At 42.1% G+C, this 17466-nt stretch overlaps 1 protein-coding gene across 7 annotated transcripts in view; it reads right to left on the bottom strand.

Moving 5' to 3' along the window:
* MYH10 (myosin, heavy chain 10, non-muscle) overlaps positions 1-17466 on the bottom strand; it is a 130013-nt gene that overhangs the window by 17449 nt on the left and 95098 nt on the right. For all 7 annotated transcript variants that reach the window (XM_012726191.1, XM_012726192.1, XM_012726193.1 and 4 more), the window contains 9 exons: positions 15192-15300; positions 14965-15096; positions 13893-14099; positions 9536-9673; positions 8961-9084; positions 7124-7295; positions 5741-5953; positions 2450-2594; positions 1168-1374 (listed from right to left, as the gene is read on the bottom strand). In XM_012726191.1, the coding sequence (XP_012581645.1) occupies positions 1168-1374; positions 2450-2594; positions 5741-5953; positions 7124-7295; positions 8961-9084; positions 9536-9673; positions 13893-14099; positions 14965-15096; positions 15192-15300 (1447 nt within the window). The remainder of the gene's footprint in view (positions 1-1167; positions 1375-2449; positions 2595-5740; positions 5954-7123; positions 7296-8960; positions 9085-9535; positions 9674-13892; positions 14100-14964; positions 15097-15191; positions 15301-17466) is intronic.

Here is a 17466-nt window from a genome sequence, read left to right as displayed (position 1 = left end):
AGTAAAAGATTAAATTCAGTTGAACAGTTAGCAGGGTGAAAGGGTCCACAATCACCATCCTTACATGATACAAATAGAGCAGTATTCAGAGGAGGGAATGAACTTGAATTTGCACCTGGGTCTCCTCTCTGGGTGAGGGGGTGAACTTGAAACTGCCAGATGCAATTATTGGATACTGTCACTATCAAGAGCTGTCACCTCCAAGGTCCAAGCCAGCTGTCACAGACAACTTTAGTCTCTCCCACTGGAAGGAAAGGGGGTGTACCCCCACACGGGGTGGGGTGGGTTTCTACTTTTGATTTATGAAGAGACAAAAATTATGCCACCGCCTCTGAAAGAGTGCCTGTTCTCCTGTGTGAAGGGCTCTTTGGTCACCAGTTGTTCATTTTGATTCTTTCCACACTGAGATGCATCAATATATTCTTTGGGGGGGCAAGTGTAACTCATTCCTATACAGCAAAAAACTTACAATAGAAATTCAAGTGTTTAAATCCTAGTTTTCACAATCAAAAATTCTTTTTAAGTTTTAAAAATCTGGTATGTTTTTATCATTAAGTAGTTAGCTGTTATGGTCAGATTCTATGAGCAATGTGGGAAAATATTTTTTTTGTTTCCTTCCCAATGAATGATAATTCCAAAATATCTTAAAAAAAAAACAAAAAACAAAAAACAATGGAATAAAATCTTTTCTAATTTAAAAAAATGAGGATTTTGAGGCTTTTAAATTAGGTATTAAAAAAAGTGAAGGAACGCAAAATAGTAGGCCCTCTTTGTTCTAGTTCTCTAGTTGTGTTAGCAAAGGGAAAGGGAAGTGTACAGAAGATATATATATATATATATATGTGCAACTTAAAAGTAATGCTACTTCTATTTGTACTGATTTTAGCAACACCCTCCAGAGTGCTCACACTTCATCAGTATTGGCAACAGGGGGTGGTGAAGGACTCTGGACTCAAGACCTGGGCCTCTAGACACAGCTCGGTACACTGCCAGGTAAGCACCCGAGGGAGGCAAACTACTTGGCTTCTTTCAGCCTTGGACACATGAGGTTTAAAAGGGGATCTAATGCATGCTAGGGCAGGTCTATTCTGGCCATGAGGGATAAAAATGGGTAAACCACGACAGGCACCTGTGGGATCTGTCAGAGTTAAGGTTTTCCAGGCTTACCTGCAGTTTATTTGCTTTCTCGGCCAGCTCCACCCTGAGTCTGTCTCCTTCTGAGACCTTGGCATGGAGCTCCTGGACCTGGGCATCAAGTTTCTTCCTCTTATGCTCTGACTCAGCCTTGACCTGCTGTAGCACCTTCACCTCACACGCCAGCTCCTTATTATCTGTCTCTAGGCCCTGCTTGTTCTTTTCCAGATTTGCTTTGAACTAGGAGAGGAAATGGAAAAATAATTTACTAGCATTGTTGTAGCACTCCATAAAAGACACTGGTTTTTGTAAGTGAGACCTAGGCTTGACACGTAGGGGGTCCACAACCAACACCTGTTGAATATAAGAATGAAAACATGCTATTCTCTGAATGTGAAGATTTCTACAGAAGGATAGGTTCTTAGGCCCAACTGCCTGGCTTTCATCACTCACTGGCACGTGGCACTGGCTTAATTAACTTACACTGCTGGGCCTCTGTTTCATCATCTTTTAAATGAAAATGATAGGGTCAACAGCAATGCACATGAGTACTTAGCACAGCGACTAACTTACACCAGTGTAAGTGTTCAGTAAGTGTTAATACTGTCATATATGAATTAAAATACGGCAGGTGTACGAGCGCAGAAGAGAAAGATGGCACATCAGAGCAAGAACAGACGTGAAAGAAGGAATGACTATGGAAGTAATGGGGACGAGTCTTCCCAGGGGATGGTGTGAATTAAGAGGGTAAATGAAGTTAACTTTCATCAGAATGGAAAACCTGTACATGAGATGAGTGGCAATGAGATAAACAGCAATGTGTACAGCGTCCTAGAGGTCAGAGGCAGGGGTGAAGAAGGAGAATGAGGAATACTTAAAAATATGGAATATCAGTAGGACCTGGTGATTTACAGCCAGCAGATAAGTAAGAATGACTTCAAACTGCTCAAGGTTTTTATGAGGAGGAAGGTGGAAGGAGGAAGATGATATTAGTATGGAAACAGTTATGTGATTTGAGACAATAGATGGATCCATCCAGTTTTTAAAAAATTTTTTCAAGAAACACAACAACAAAAAACCACATACCCAAACCATAGGCCTACGGCCCTTAGTTTTGAGTAGCCGGTGTGCTTTAGAAAACAGCCGCCTCATGAGCCCTAAGGAACCATGGTCCCACAGCCCACCACATTGCAGTGGAAAGGCTGGAGTCAGTCAGCTGACTGGCTGGAAAGGCCCGGGGAAAGGCCCGGTAGGATGGAGGCCTGGCTGGTGTCTGGTTTTCCATGATATGGACACTCATCAGGGCTTCCCTTACCCTCTTAGCTTGTTCTAGCTGCTCTGAAAGCTCCTCCAGGGCTGTCGCGTGTCTTTGTCTCATGTCCTGGATTTGTGCTTCATGGTTCTTAGTTTCTTCCTCAAGAGCCTTCTTTAACTCTGCCACTTCTTGTTCACGTTTTGTACTAGAGAAACATTTTTATAGAAAGCAGCTTAGAAATAGTAACTAAATTAAAAATATTTTAAAGAGTGCTGTTGTTTTAAACATTCCATGAATTCCTTTGATAATTATATGGCATATTTGATAATATGCAGGCGCACCCATTACTGAGATACAAGGACTCCTTTCAGAAACAGCATATCTTCCACCCTACATCTGATTGTCAAAACTCAGTGTCTTCAGACTATTCTTGGCAGTTTGATTTCACTGTAGCTTAGTAAATAGCACAAGATGCCAAACTGCCTGCTACAGCACTTCAGTAAAATTGGAAAAGGGTAAATTCTCCAGAGGCTTGAAGGGTTGCCTAGTTGAGCAGCAGGTTGAAGATCAAAAGGTTCTCTAGTGCTTGAAATGAGAGCACATAGAGACTTTAAATGTCCTGAGGTTTTATCTAACCTCTACTTATGATATGAAGATAAACATTATCTTTAATTTGACTTAATACTGCATGCATTTTTTAATGCATTCATAAGGGCAGGTTTATTATAACAAGGGAAGGAAGTAAAGGATGCTGTTGACACAAGTGGGTGGAAAGAGCTGCCGTGGAAGGGGCCGGTTTGCTCAGAGAGGCCTCAGGGTCATGTCTGTGGCTTGGCAAGGGAGAAGCACCGGCATGGTCGCAGGTGCTATCATGATTTCTACTATTTTTATACTTTAACATATTTAGGCAACCTCAATAAACCAAAGTATTTTACCAACCAGAGACCACCCCACAAGAAATCACTTTAGAGTTGGCAGTATGAGCACATCTTTAATGAGTAACACAGCTTGATAAAGACTGAAACCAGTCAGATCACTACCATTCCTGTGAAGAGCTACAGTGACATTAAGAGTTTAATAGTTTTATAATAGCCCTGAAGTACGACTCTGGCAAACATGCTCTCCACATAACCAGTTAGAGCCAGTCGAGTGCCGTACACTCGACTCCTGCATGGGCACATTTCTTCTCTTCCCCAGTGGAGTGGAAAGACTAGGAGGCTTAGATGAGTGGAGCCAAGCAAAAAGAAGCCCAAGTGATTGTCAGCCCTGTGGTTGTAGACAGTCAGACAGATGGGACCCACTGACAACGCTGTGTGGTCCAGTCTAACTCACCACAAGCTCCCCAGAGCTGAAATACATGCCCTGGACTGGCTCATCCTCTTTAATCCTTGCAGAGGGTGCCGGGATCCAGGCACCGGCCCAACATGACAGAAGAACTCTGTGGAGGTTATTTTAGTTAACCTTTGAGGTAAATAAGGCCATTTGTCTTGACTATGAATGTCCTGGTTAATAATGGACCATTACACATAACAGTAGTCCCAATAGGCTATACACAGCACAGGGAACATCTAGGGTTGGGCCGTTACATGTTATGACCACATAACAATGCACACTCCGGAATACATCCCTGTCAGTAAGCAGCACTTAACTGTGCTTGCACTTACAGAGATAACATTTCTCTTGCCATCAGTGTTGTCTTTTGGGTGATAATTTTGTTCCTAATCCCTACTTGAAATCAGTTACCAGTGGAGTTTTTTTCCCCTTTCCATTGCCAGACTCAACAGCCTAATTTCCTTTAGCTTGTATCCTAAGAGGTAAAATGCCAGAATGTGCTCAGTATCTGATTTGCTTAGGACTGCTGCTTTTCACAGCTCAGGGGCATCTAGCACTCTGGTTCCTTAGCAAGAGTGTTGTACCCAGAATGCCAACACATCTGAGCTATCAAAACTCAAACTTCTCAAAACATAATCCGAGTGCTATAATTGAGCATATCCTGAGGTTCTAATAACTATGCACGTGTAACTTCTACTGCTCCCTTTTTCTTGTGAGTTGTACAGAAGAAATGATCAGGGCCTCTTTTTGAGCAAAAGCTGGGAATAGATATCTCAGTGGCTTCTACATTAAAACAAAACACAAAACACCAGATTATTTTAAAGAGAAAATTGGAATCTAAAGCTCTAGCGAGGCAGAAACCCTCACATGGGTTCCAGCAGAGACACCAGCTCTTAGCGAACACAACATCCGAGCTCCAGGAAACTGCAGTCTTCTGTACTCATGGCAGAGCCCCTGACACATCCCTGGGCACAATGCACACCCTCGCTGCTTCCCCACAGCATCCCTGACCTCAGTTCACAACTCAGAGCACCTTCTCTGCAAGGCTCCGGTGTGGGTATCTGGATGAGGCAGAGCAGGTCCTGACTTTCAGGGAAGAGGCTGGCTGCCTGTACCCACTCATTTCCCCCCTGGCTGCTCCACATCACTGCATGCTTCTCACCCATCTGCCTACACAGAGGAGATTCCTGCTTTATCCCAGTCTTACCTTGCCACCTGTCCCCCACTCACATCCCGGGACAGTTGGCAGGCTATATCAGTCAAATATACCAGCTAAACGAGCAGGGCGCCCTTACACCTGGGAATACTGGGGGAACCTCTCCTGCCTGGCAGAGGAGAGCAATGTACAGGAAGAGACCAAGAGAGTGGAGAACTCTGGGCTTGCCTGGGTGCTCTACGTGCATGCGAGCAGGAGCCCTGGCAAGCCCTACGTCCCAAGACCACCCGCCGGCTGACATGCCGTGGGCAGCGAGCCCCGAACCTTCCTTGTGTGTGCCTGTGCTTGTCATTTCTTGCCTCCATCGGGCTCCGGCTCATGTTGCAGTGTGTGTCCCTGCTCCACACCTGCCTAGTCTGGCCACTGCACTCACCTGCCACCTCTGTGACTGTGCTTCCCCTTTCGCACCTGCCTGCTGCTGTTCATAGCCACCCATGCGGCCAGCAGTGCCTGAGCAGACACGTACCTCCGCGGTGTCTGTCCCTGTCCCCCCCCCCTCTCTCTCACTTGGCCTCTCTGTGAATCTCTTTCCCACCCTCTGTGTGATGTCTGTCCCTCTGTCTTTCTCTAGACTGGCTTTTTGATCACATCTCACTCTGCAGATCCATCAATGTAGATTCCATCTGTAGGCTGGTTTGTTTCTAACCACTGCTATTTCGTGACCATTCTGGAACCTGCCAATTTTTCTAGGAGGGTGAGAGTGACAACATGAAACCACATACCTCCTGACGAGGGCCAGCACACCCCAAGCATCTCTGTGAGCTCCTTGCATCACCCTGACACACGCCCTTACCCTCACTCACCGGAGTTCCTGCTGAGCTGCAGTGGTGTCCAGAGTATCCTCCAGCTCTGTTTTCAGAGCTTCCAGTTCCTCACTCAGGTCTCTTTTCTGCTTTTCTGCCTTGTTCCGTGAAGCCTTTTCAGATTCAAAGTCTTCTTGAAGCTCAGCGATTTGGGCCTGCAGTTCTCGCACTACTTTCAGTGCATTGTTCTTGTGGAGCGTCTCGTCGTCACCTCTGTTAAGACATCCAGGCATGAGAAGCACTCAGAGCTGGGGCACTGGAGGACGGCTTCAGGTGAATCAACCCGAGTACTGCCCCACAAGGAGACCCCAGCACACAGCCTTCGCTATGGCTGAGCAGCTGCCTAGGGCCTGGGGCAGGCGATGACATGGGAAGGTAACTGAAGGCCCCAAAGCTTCAGTGGCAGAGCTAGAATCAGGGTCCAGCCTGGTCCCCTCCTGAAGGGCCAAGGCCCTCCATTAAAAAAGGTACAACAGTTTAAAAAAAATCCTCTAAAGTGAAATGTTATTATAATTTGAATCCTGCCTGATGTAGCCATTCAAATTAGTGTACAACCTGCAGGGAATCTGTGGATTCAGAGTGGTTGGAACATAGCAGAAGACAGACGTGCTGCCTCCACACCCTCTATTTTGTGCATCCTCTCTCCTAGACTATATTTTTTGCTTACGTGTGTGTGTGGTTTAATGTTGGTAGATTTGTTTTTGCTGGGAACAGCTGGGATGTTTGAGGTGGGGGAGAGGGAAGCTAAGATACAGTAGTGGTAGAGAACTTTAATTCTTGATTCTAGCCCTAATCTCTCTAAGTGAAGAAGCAGAAAATCTGGCCAAAGCATGATGAACCACTGTGACAGAAGTCAGAAAAATCTCTGGTATAAACTAGTCTTATTGTAATAAATTATGAATTAAACTCAAAGTCCTATGATCATGTAGCCAAATAGTTATTCTTTATATACAAATGAAATATTAACATATCGACTATATAGAATTTCTATTTTAAAACTGAGTGGTTTAGAACTGAATAGCCCATCATGTAATAAGAGAATATTTCTAAAATGATTTCTTCTAAGCCTCTGAAACGTATTGAAATTAATTTGTAATGCACAGAAATAAAAATACTTGAAATAATTTGTTCTGGTGTGAACCTGTAAGAATTTCATGATATAACTTATGATTATTTAAGTATAAATAAGAACAGTTTATGAAATTTTCTTGGTGCCTCGAAACAAATTATACTCTTGGGATTTTCACTTCCTTCTGTCATAGGCAACAATGTGGAAATATGTCTCACACACTCACTTCTCATCTGCTCCTAGACATAACACAGTTTTGAAAATAAACCCTGCAGTAACAAGTCCACTACAAAGCCTTTGCAGGGGAGGCAGACCTGGCCAGAGCGCCCTGCAGCTCCTCTTCCTTCTTGGCCAATTGGATCTTGAGCTCGTCAATCTGGGCCTGCAGCTCAGCAATCTGGTCCTGTAAGTCAGTGGTTTCGCCATCAAGTTTTCTTTTGGCCTTTTCTAGTTCTTGACGAGTCTTCTCTTCCTTCTTTAAGCGTTCTTTAAGGCAAGACACAAGAGGCTTTTTCACACACCAAAGGACACACCATATGAACTAACTCAAAGTATAACCTGATTAAAACAAAGACAAGCCATTTTATTCAAAAAAGCATGTCACTGACTTGTTAACATTGCTAGTTGCTCACTCATGTGAAACCCATTAAGATCAAACTCAAGATGAGCTACATTAGTGAAGGATGGAATTTTGAGGAAGACACTGGGTATATTCTAAAGATATCTTTCCAGGGTATGCAAGCCCACACTTTTAGAGTTAAAGTGACCTGGAACTCTCTCACATAACACTGTGAGGGGCTGAGGTTTGGAGAGGGCAAAGCAGAGGCTAGTTGTTTGTGGCTGTTGTCACTCTGTTCCTTTCTGACTGCAAATCTCTGGGTTGAGCCAAGTGTGAAGTCCCCAGACTTCTGTTGCCCCCTTTAAAATCTACAGTGATTCCTGAATTAGCACCAGTGACCAATTCCATTCAAATTCTTCCCTTAGCACTAAAACCTGCCTGGCCTTTTGGTCTGCAGGAGGAGAAGGCAGCAACCACCACAGGCTGACCAAACAGGTGAGGAAAGAACAGGCACACCTGCTTTATGCATACTTCCTTAGCAGAAGTATACTTTGGTAAAAATGATTCATAAAATAATTTAATACAGACATTTTTGTTTATACTAAACAACAACAACAAAAAAAGGACAAAAATCTAAATTTTTTAGAAATGTTAGCAACATTTTAAAAAAAGAGTGACCACCACCCTACAGGTACTCAACAGATCTTTGTGAGTCAGGATGTCTAAGAATGAAGTGCTTCCTTCCTCCAGTGTCAACATCAGTGCTATTTCTTTTTTCTATTTTTAAAGATTTATTTATTTATGCTTACAGAACTGGGGTATAGGCCAGGGGTGTGGCAGGTGAGAGGATTCACCAGAGACAGAGTGGGGAGCAGAACAGGCAGATGTACTGAAATGCACTGCTGAGGGGAGCAGTGGGCGGGTCAGGAGTGGTCAGCCATGCTACCTGGGTTAGCTCCCTAGCCAGAGATAGAACTCTTGCTGCAGTGGCTTTGGAGAGCTTCATAGTGCAGTGCTTTAACCCGCTGCACCACCAGGGAGAGCCCTTTAGTTGCTATCACAAAGGAAAGTTTTATACGCGCTTTCTGATTCTCACCCTCTTACTTCATTTGTAGAAATGATTCACTATATAAAGAGCCTAAGATTTTCTGGCTTGACTTCCGCCATCCAGTGAGTCGCTTATTACCCTCAGCAGTTTCTCTTGCCCTATCAGTTTCCACACCTGTGGACAGTTCCTCTGTGACGTACAACCGAAGTCTCTCAGTTTACTCTTTATGTTACACTTACACATACACAGATTAGTGGCCTGGGCAACTCAAACATTTTTGATACCAGTGGAAGGGTGGTATGTGTCCACCTACTGGAAATATATTTTACCATATGGTCTAACTTTAAAAAACTAAAAGATAACTTATCACCACTGCATCACCAACACGTGGTGACCAGGCAGTAACGATTTATAGTAGACCTCTTTTAAGTCTCTTAGGATTAGCATTCACTATGTACATTTTCTATTATTTTATGTTCCGATTAAATTGAATCCAAACATGTACATGTTTGAGCCCTAAATTTCTCTTGCCTTAAACACTAACCTTCTAAATCCGAGATCATTACTTCTTGCTTATTCCTGATTTTGGCCAAGTTTTTTGCCTTTTCTTCCTCTTCAGCCAACTGAGAGGAACACTCAGCAATGCGATCTTCCATGAGTTTCTTTTCCTGAGTAGAAAAAAATGTGACTGCTTCAGAAAAGGCATTCAAAATTGGTGCTGCTTAGAAAACGAGTAATTTTGGCACTGAGGCTCCTCAACAGACCACATATTCAGAATGGCGCTCTCTCCCGGCGCCACCCTGAGAGCATGGCCCAGCTGCCCTCCTAGTCCCACAGCCAGGGCTGCAGGAATTCACGCTTTTGCACAGATGGGAACAAGTCCACCAGTGAGCCCCAGATGCGCAAACATGCAAGTTAATGTCTAGAGGTGTATAATGTATGGATATTTGGTGGACTTTAAAATTTAATAGTGTCTTTAGCAATCTATACAGGTAGAAACTTAGAAAATTACAAAGAACCTGAAATCTTAGGATTTCTAGTTTGAAGTCCATTTACAGTGAGTGCATTAAGTATTTTCCATATTCTAAAACCAGCTTTCCAATGAAAATAGCCACTTACTTTGATAAACTTGGAATTTTGGTCTTCAAGAAGTAGAATCTCCTCTTCCATTTTCTTGATTTTAGCCTCTGCCGTCACCTTTTCCAGCTGCAGTTTCTGCCGTGCCCCCTCTTCCTCATCCAGTTGTTCCTCCAGGTCCTTATGGGATGAACACACAGTCATTCTTTCTACTTTTTCCATATTAATAATCAAAGTAATGTTAAGATGCAACATCAAGTTTTTCATTTTTTTGAATGGCGGTCTTTTTTTTTTTTAAAGATTTATTTATTTATGCATACATTACTGGGGTACAGGCCAGCAGTGCAGGGGTGGAAGAATCACCAGAAACAAAGCAGGAGCAGAACAGGCAGATCAGAAAAGTACACCGCTGAAGGGAGCAGTGGGCAGGTCAGGAGAGGTCTGTCGCGCCATGTGGGTCACCTCCGGGCCAGGGATTGAATTTGCTCTGAAGTGGCTGCAGCCAGCTTGCAGTGCTGCATCCTAACCCACTGGGCCGAAAATTTTTAACACATGACATGCAGTTATTTAACAGACAATTGTGTCACTGCTTAACGTACCAACTGGGTCAATTCTTGTGGAAATGAACATAGCAAACTGAAAATGAACACTGCCTTTAAATCAGCAGTTTTGGGAAATAGATGTGATTTATATAAAAAGATGTATAGTCAAGTGTTATTTATAATTTGGAGAAGGATGAATGTGCCTCAAAAGTCTTGGCAACTAAATGTATATCTGTAAAATGGAATATGCAGTAATGAAAATTTGTATTTTGGAAAAGTAATTAGTGACAAATATGAATAATATATAACTACATAAAATATATACTTAATTACACTGTAGTTTACATATGTAGGTTACATATGGGTTTGGCTAAGAGAGAGAAAGAGAACATAAAAACAACTGAAATAGTATAGGCCAGCAAAGAAGAGGCTGCTCCAGAGGCTGTGCCTTTCACAACACAAGCACATCACCATGCTGGGTGGGATTCTAGTGTTTACACTGCACGTTACTCTTTAATTTTATACCCTAAATTATATATGATAAACATATTACTGATAGGGTTGTACATATGTATCAACATGATTAAGAATTTTTCAACTATGGATCAACAATTTACTACTGATGGCTGACTTTAGAATGAAACTGTAGTTAAAAATTAACTTTTTTAAAGAGAAAACTTCAAATAAGTATTTTTGGTATAATAGGAGGATAATGATCCTCCTCACAGATGCGTCACCCCAGTTTTGATAAGCAGTAGCTCACAGCCAATCTCATTTCCTCTGTCCCTCACCCTCTTCCTTTACCTCTAGTTATTCTGAAGCAAATCCCAGGTATCATATTTCATCTGTAAAATGGCTACATGTCTAAAAAATAAAGACCATTTAGAAGTACATTTGTTTGTTTGAATCAAAATCCTAAGAGGGACTCCACCCACAACTTAGCGGAACAGAAGCTGGAATCAATCTCTCTCCTAAAAACAGCTGTGAGGGAAAAAAAAAACCCAGGATCTTAAGAGACACATTGAGGTTAGCTGAAAAGCTTCCGGAGTCAGTGTCTGTCTCTCACCAATTATTTAAGAAAACCATCTCATTTGTCCTACAGTTTCCCTCAGACTCAATTTTGTTAATTGTAGCATCATACTGCATATGCCAAAGCTGACAAGAGCAGAGAACAGTATTTTGAGTATAATGAATAAATCTGTAGGTTAAGAAATGATGAAAAAATGACAGAGATAATGGGGATGAGAGGAGGGAAATGTAGGCGCTATTTGTATTCTCTAGGTTTTCTGATGTAATTTTTGGTAGACAGGGTAAAGGCCAGAAATCCGTGAAAGCCTCACAGGTGAGAGAACAAACAAGGTTGAATTTTTCCACAGACCATGAAATTAATATCAGACCTCTGTTATTCCATGAGGGAAAAAAAAAATCTCTACTTAATATACTTAATATTACTACAGATACTTTCATAATGAATTACATGCCACGAAGGGGATAACAGTGCGGAAACCTAGAAGATAAAAAGTCTTGAAGAGGCGAACACACAGCTATATTCCTGTTCCAAAAAGGACAACTATTTTCTAAATAAAGAAGTGCCAGCATCTCATGTTAAGCCACTGAAATTTGGAGTATAAAAAATGAAGTTGGGGATCACTTGCCCCACATGAGTAAAGTGTTGCTACTGAAATGAATACATGCCACTGAAATGCTCTAAAGAAAAAAAGGAAAATCAAAACTATTGGTAATATCACTAAAGGGAATTCACTGCTGCTGGGGACTATTACATTTTGTCTTTCATGCATTTCCATATAAAATTATACTTGTAAAATTGTAAGTTATAATATTTTTATTTATTTATTTTTTTTATTAAAAAGTTTATTTTTACATCATTTTTCACATTTTTTTTTCATCTCAATTGTAATCCCCACGGGCTTCCCATCACCAAATCACCCCTGTGCCACCACCATAGTCCCGTGCATTTCCCTCCTTTCCCCCCCCCGTTTTTGATCCCATTCCCCACTCCACCCCCACAGAATGTCTCTGGTCTATGGTTGTTCATTATTTTTGTTATTTTCTCGCCTGGTCCATTATACTCCTGCTATGAGTGAAACCATCCGGTATTTTTCTTTCTCTTTCTGGCTTATCTCACTAAGCATGATCTTTTCCAGCTCCATCCAAGTTGCTGCAAAAGACATGTGTTTCTCTTTTTTGGTTGCTGAGTAATATTCCATTGTATATATGTACCACATCTTTCTAATCCAGTCATCTACTTTTGGGCATCTGGGCTGCTTCCATGTTTTTCCAATTGTAAATAAAGCAGCAATAAACATGGGGGTACAAGTATCTTTTTCAATCAGTGTTTTTGTGTCTTTTGGGTAGATACCTAGGAGTGGGATTGCTGGGTCATAGGGAAGCTCCATGTTTAGCAGTTTGAGGAACCTCCAAACAGTTTTCCATAGTGGTTGTGTAAGTTATAATATTTTATATTATATTTTCACATGTCTTCTAAAACTAGTTTTGTTTACAATAACAAAATTATTTCTTGAAGTTTTTCATTATAACTTTTTAAAGATTTATTTATGCATATAGAACTGGGGTACAGGCCAGAGGTGCAGGGACAGTGAGAGGATTCACCAGAGACAGAGTGGGGAGTAGAACAGCCAGATTGATAAAGTACACTGCTGAGGGGAGCAGCTGGAGGGTCAGGAGAGGTCACCTCCCTGGCTGGGATTGAACTCGTGCTGAGGCGGCTGTGCCCAGGTTCATAGTGCTGTGCTTTAACCCATCGTGCCACCAGGAAGGGACTGCCTTATAATGAATGTATTATAAATACCCATGAAAATAAAAACCTTTTATTTTATAATTGTACAATACCCACACGGGTTAGCAATCCTCTGTTGTTAGATAACTAGACAGTTTTCATTGATTTATTCTTTGAATAAAGTCCTAGAAATTAGAAAAGGTAGGTTAAAGGGCATGTACTTATCAGAGCTTTTGTAATATTCTGCTGACCTATTAAGGAATATTATTAGAAAGTTGGTTGTGCTAAAATGGAAAGTATTCAGATGACTTATTGTATGGGGAATTACCAAAGAAATCAGCATGCACCTTCTGTGGTTTTTAGAAATAGCTAAACTGTGTGTGCTTTGGGTGAGGAAAAAGAACTGAGAGACATGGAAAAAGAAAGCTTGGTATTGCATCTAAGAAGTACTGTTGTCAGATATAGACACCAAGGACATAAGCAGGTTGGGGCGGGAGACAAGGAGCAAAAGAGGTTGGGTGTGCCCTGGGGTATAGGCAGAGTAACTACAGTCTCTACCATTAGTTTGGGTATTTACCACATACACAATTATGTTTTGTATGAGTACAGCTTGTCTCTCAATAAGACAGTAACTACCCGGAGAAAGGGCCAAGATTTTTATTATACTCCCCCCCCCGCCACGCCCCCAACTTCAGTGTCAGGACTAAGCATTTCTTATGAACCAGACACACTAGTAGATGTCTATTTGATGAATGGAGGGAGCAAGAAAATTATAAATCACGACATAAAGAAAAACTTAGGCCTTCTACAGAAAGTTACAGACCCTGAGGGTTTTCTGACTTTGAATCACTTTACATACATTAAGATGTCACATCAGAACATTAAAAAAAATTCCTATTCAAAGCATCAAACGTATGTCAGAAGAAAACTGGTTACACATATGCCTCCACCTAGGCTCATCTTTCTGAGGCGGGTACTTTAACCAGGGTTCCTTGTGCTCCTCAGTGGACATAAGAATCCAACACACAGCTTTGATGTACTCAACAGCTCTACTTTAAAAATCCAACATATAATTCTAAATAAAAACTGTTACAGATACCTGAATATGTGCTTGCATTTTTTTCTTCTCATTTTGGAGGATTTGGTTTCTTTCTTCCTCTTCTTCAACTCTAGACTCCAAGTCATGTAGAATCTCTTCTAACTCCTGCTTTTTAGCAGCAAGTCTTGCTCTCATCTCTTCTGCTTCAGCAAAGAGCTCAGTCTCTGCTTGTAACTGCTCTGCAAGGATATTCTTCTCTTCTAAAAGCTGCAATCACAAACTCAGCATTATGATTTGCCCCAGAGTATACATAAGATATATAATCACCATGATTTCAATGGTCCGTGAGTCTCAAAAGAGTTAAAAATATGTAACATCAATGGCAAGACTTTCAAATATATCTTCATTATTGAACAATGAGCCAAGCCAGGTGAAAACATTTTTGGTTGTTCCTGATGCCTCAAGTTAACCTGAATAATGAATATTAAATATATGCTATTTTAAGAACTTCTGTTCTTCTATTAAGGTAGTTTTTATAGATGGAAAATATAAAAATGCAATGAAGTTCATGGAAACTACTGAAAACTGACTGGTATTAAGTGATATTCTGGTCTTTGAGTTAATCTTTTTGGCCTTGAACACTACACAATGCTATTATCATCTACAAACATTTCCTGAGCCTTTGCTTTATGCAAGGAACCTAACTGCCTTGGAAAAGGGTGCTGACTCAAGACCACTGTATGCAGTGGCTATGTAACACCTCAACCCTGCATTTTTCCCTACTTCCCTCATAAGCAGTTTAGAAAGGTGACAGTACTGGGAACCTCATGGGAAACTGGTGTTAAACACATCGCCACCTGCATATAAATCCAAATATCAACAGAGGCAAAAATGAAAAGCAAAAGAATGGCTGACTTTAGTCAACATAATGCCAAGTGCCATATGCCAAAATGCATGACATACTGTCGCTATCTGTTATCTGTTCTCAAAATGTAGGTGCTTGTTAAGTAAAAAATACAGAGAAGTAAGATGATATGGAAGGTACAGCTCTTCCCAATTGAAGCGATAGGAGACGGGGGTGGGAGACAGCCTGTGGTGTGGGCCCTGTGGGGTGTGCGCACAGAGCACAGACCTGCTGATGCTTCCGCTCCATCTCTTCAAGCTCCCCTTCCACCTTTGTCTGCTTCTCTTTCACCTTCAACAGTTCTTCATCTTTGGCCTGAAGTTCTTCCTCTTGGCGAGTAACTTGCAGGAGTGGTTTCACCTGTAAGAAAATGAAACAGTTTACCAGCACGTCTCTTTCCTGTGGCTTCTTACTGGTCAAAAGCTGCTCTTCAGAAAGACATGCGCCAAGCCCACCTTGGTGAAGACTCGCCACCACTGCCAGTGCCGTAACTTCAGATAGGCCGCACAGTTCCGCTGCAAGACCTTTAAGGCACTGAGCTGTTGCTGCTTCTTGGCAAAGGCCCTGAAGAACAGTGATAAAAACTTACTATGTAAAGAAAAACATATGAGCTATTGTCATAAGGAAACTTCCTAAGGCACAAATTCTTACTGGCTAGGACAGGAACTGGCTAGGATAAAAACTTACTATGTAAAGAAAAACGTATGAGCTATTGTCATAAGGAGACTTCCTAAGGCACAAATTCTTACTGGCTAGGATAGGAACTGGGCACATCAATCAAGTCCTGGGGGAAATGCATGAGGAAACGGGACCGCCTGCTTGCATCTGTGCCAACACATAGGCCGACCTGGCCACCCATAAGCACCTGTCACAGATGCCTGACACTTTCTTCACAGATGCGCTCTGAGTTTTCTTCTTCATTTGCCAATACACACGTATGTGTGTACATCCTGGCTGTGAACATATCCCTACTTTTCTGATGTGATGAAAATAATGTAGCAGGCGGTGTCTCAAATGCCTCTGCAGGAGCCTCTTATTGCTTCCTTATTAACTACTGTCTTCTTTTGATCTGTCACAGAGGAAGCATTTCTCCTTACTGTTGAGATAATCCCCCTCCTCTTCCCCTCCACTATGCCATAATACAGGGAAGCACTCAAGCTGGAATGGACCTAGAGTTCACTGTGTTAATGTCTGCTGTTCACAGATAAGGGCTTCGAGAAGTCAGGAGACATTCCTTTAGACTCAGAGAGCTGCTTTGTGAACCCTCATCTGCTCCAGCATGCCTGGGCTTTCCCCACTCACTATGCTGCCTTCTCAATCCTGCACACGGACTGAGACCCACGCCTACTCTCTTATTCTCCTTCAGGAACAGAGCTCTTTCTGCAGCCCCTACCTCCCCACCTTTTCCTACCAATACAAACTCCAAACCCTAAAGTTCGCTCACTAGTATACAGACGATTTCTTTCTCGCACATTTTCAGAATCCACAGTTGTTTTATTATCTTATTCTCTGATGTCTAGCAACCAGAGCAGTAATGCCCCACCACTACTGAAATCACATGTTAGCTATCAAGAAAGGGCTTCTAGGCTCTGAAGGTCGCAGTGCTTTCACTCAGACAAATCCATTGTGCCTTTTCCATGGCACACCTGTGCAAAGCACACACTTCTTGAACATTCTGGTCCCCTGGATTTCAGAGCACCCAGCTGACCTTGGAACAGCCTTCATCTCAGCCAGGCCATTCCCACCCCGTGTTAAAACCCTCGCGGGAATCTTCCCAACAGGCTCTCGGTTCCTGAAGAGCAGAGGTCATGGCCCAGTTACTTCTGTAGTCTCCACATAAAAGCCGGTGGCTGATACTCAAGGCCACTTCAAAATGTTTGTTGAATAAACAAACAACTGGGCACTTTCTAGACCTGTCATTATTTCCTTGAGTTTTTGGTGTTTTTTTCTGTAACTGCAGGAGTAGCCATAGAAGCAACTGAAGGAGATGGGATAGAGAAAAAAACATTAGAACTATTCTTTCACTCCAGCAAATATCAGTTTGTTAGGATCCCTGAAAGTCGCAGATTTAGAGTACCAGTGACATTTTTTACCCTTCTGCTTCCTTGCCTACCACATTTCCTTGCAGGAATTTAGAACATCCCTACTGCCAAATAATAATTCCTTGCTTCTCAGAATTTTCCTCCAGCCCAATGCCTTGTTAAGTGATTTTATTTTTACTACCAAGTCTTCTAATTTATTCTCCAGCTAAGAAAGCCTGGTCTGTTAATTTAAAATAGTTCCCACTACAAAAAATAATTGATTCAAATATGCTTTTTGAAACTATAAAGCATTTGCCTTTCAGTTACTGCAATCTCCTTCAAGAAAGCTATAAAGACTCACCAAATCTTATTAAAAAGAATATCGCCCTAGTTGCATCCTTTGCCCTCTGAGAGATAAAACTGTCAGAATTAAGACAAGATGTGCCAGTTACATTGTTCAGCTGAATGAGGCAGCTGATTTTCCTTCTCCACCACAGTCAACTGGTTAGAAATCACAACTAATATTTACTGAGTCCCTAAGATGCCCCAGCACCCATCCTCCAGGCCTCCCCTGGGCAGCTGTGACCTGCACCTAAAGTCCAGCTCCTGTCTTCCAAGTGTCTGAAGTAGAAGTTGCCAAGCACCTTTGTTTTTGTCCTTTTTGTCTTGCCCCCGTCAATCTCAAATCTGTCGATTTCCACTTAGGTCT

Source organism: Condylura cristata, unplaced genomic scaffold (assembly GCF_000260355.1).
Source record: "Condylura cristata isolate star-nosed mole 26May11 unplaced genomic scaffold, ConCri1.0 scaffold00017, whole genome shotgun sequence".
Classification (NCBI taxonomy): domain Eukaryota; kingdom Metazoa; phylum Chordata; class Mammalia; order Eulipotyphla; family Talpidae; genus Condylura; species Condylura cristata.
The sequence above is the reverse complement of the archived record's forward strand: the minus strand, read 5'-3'. Positions and strand labels throughout refer to the sequence as shown.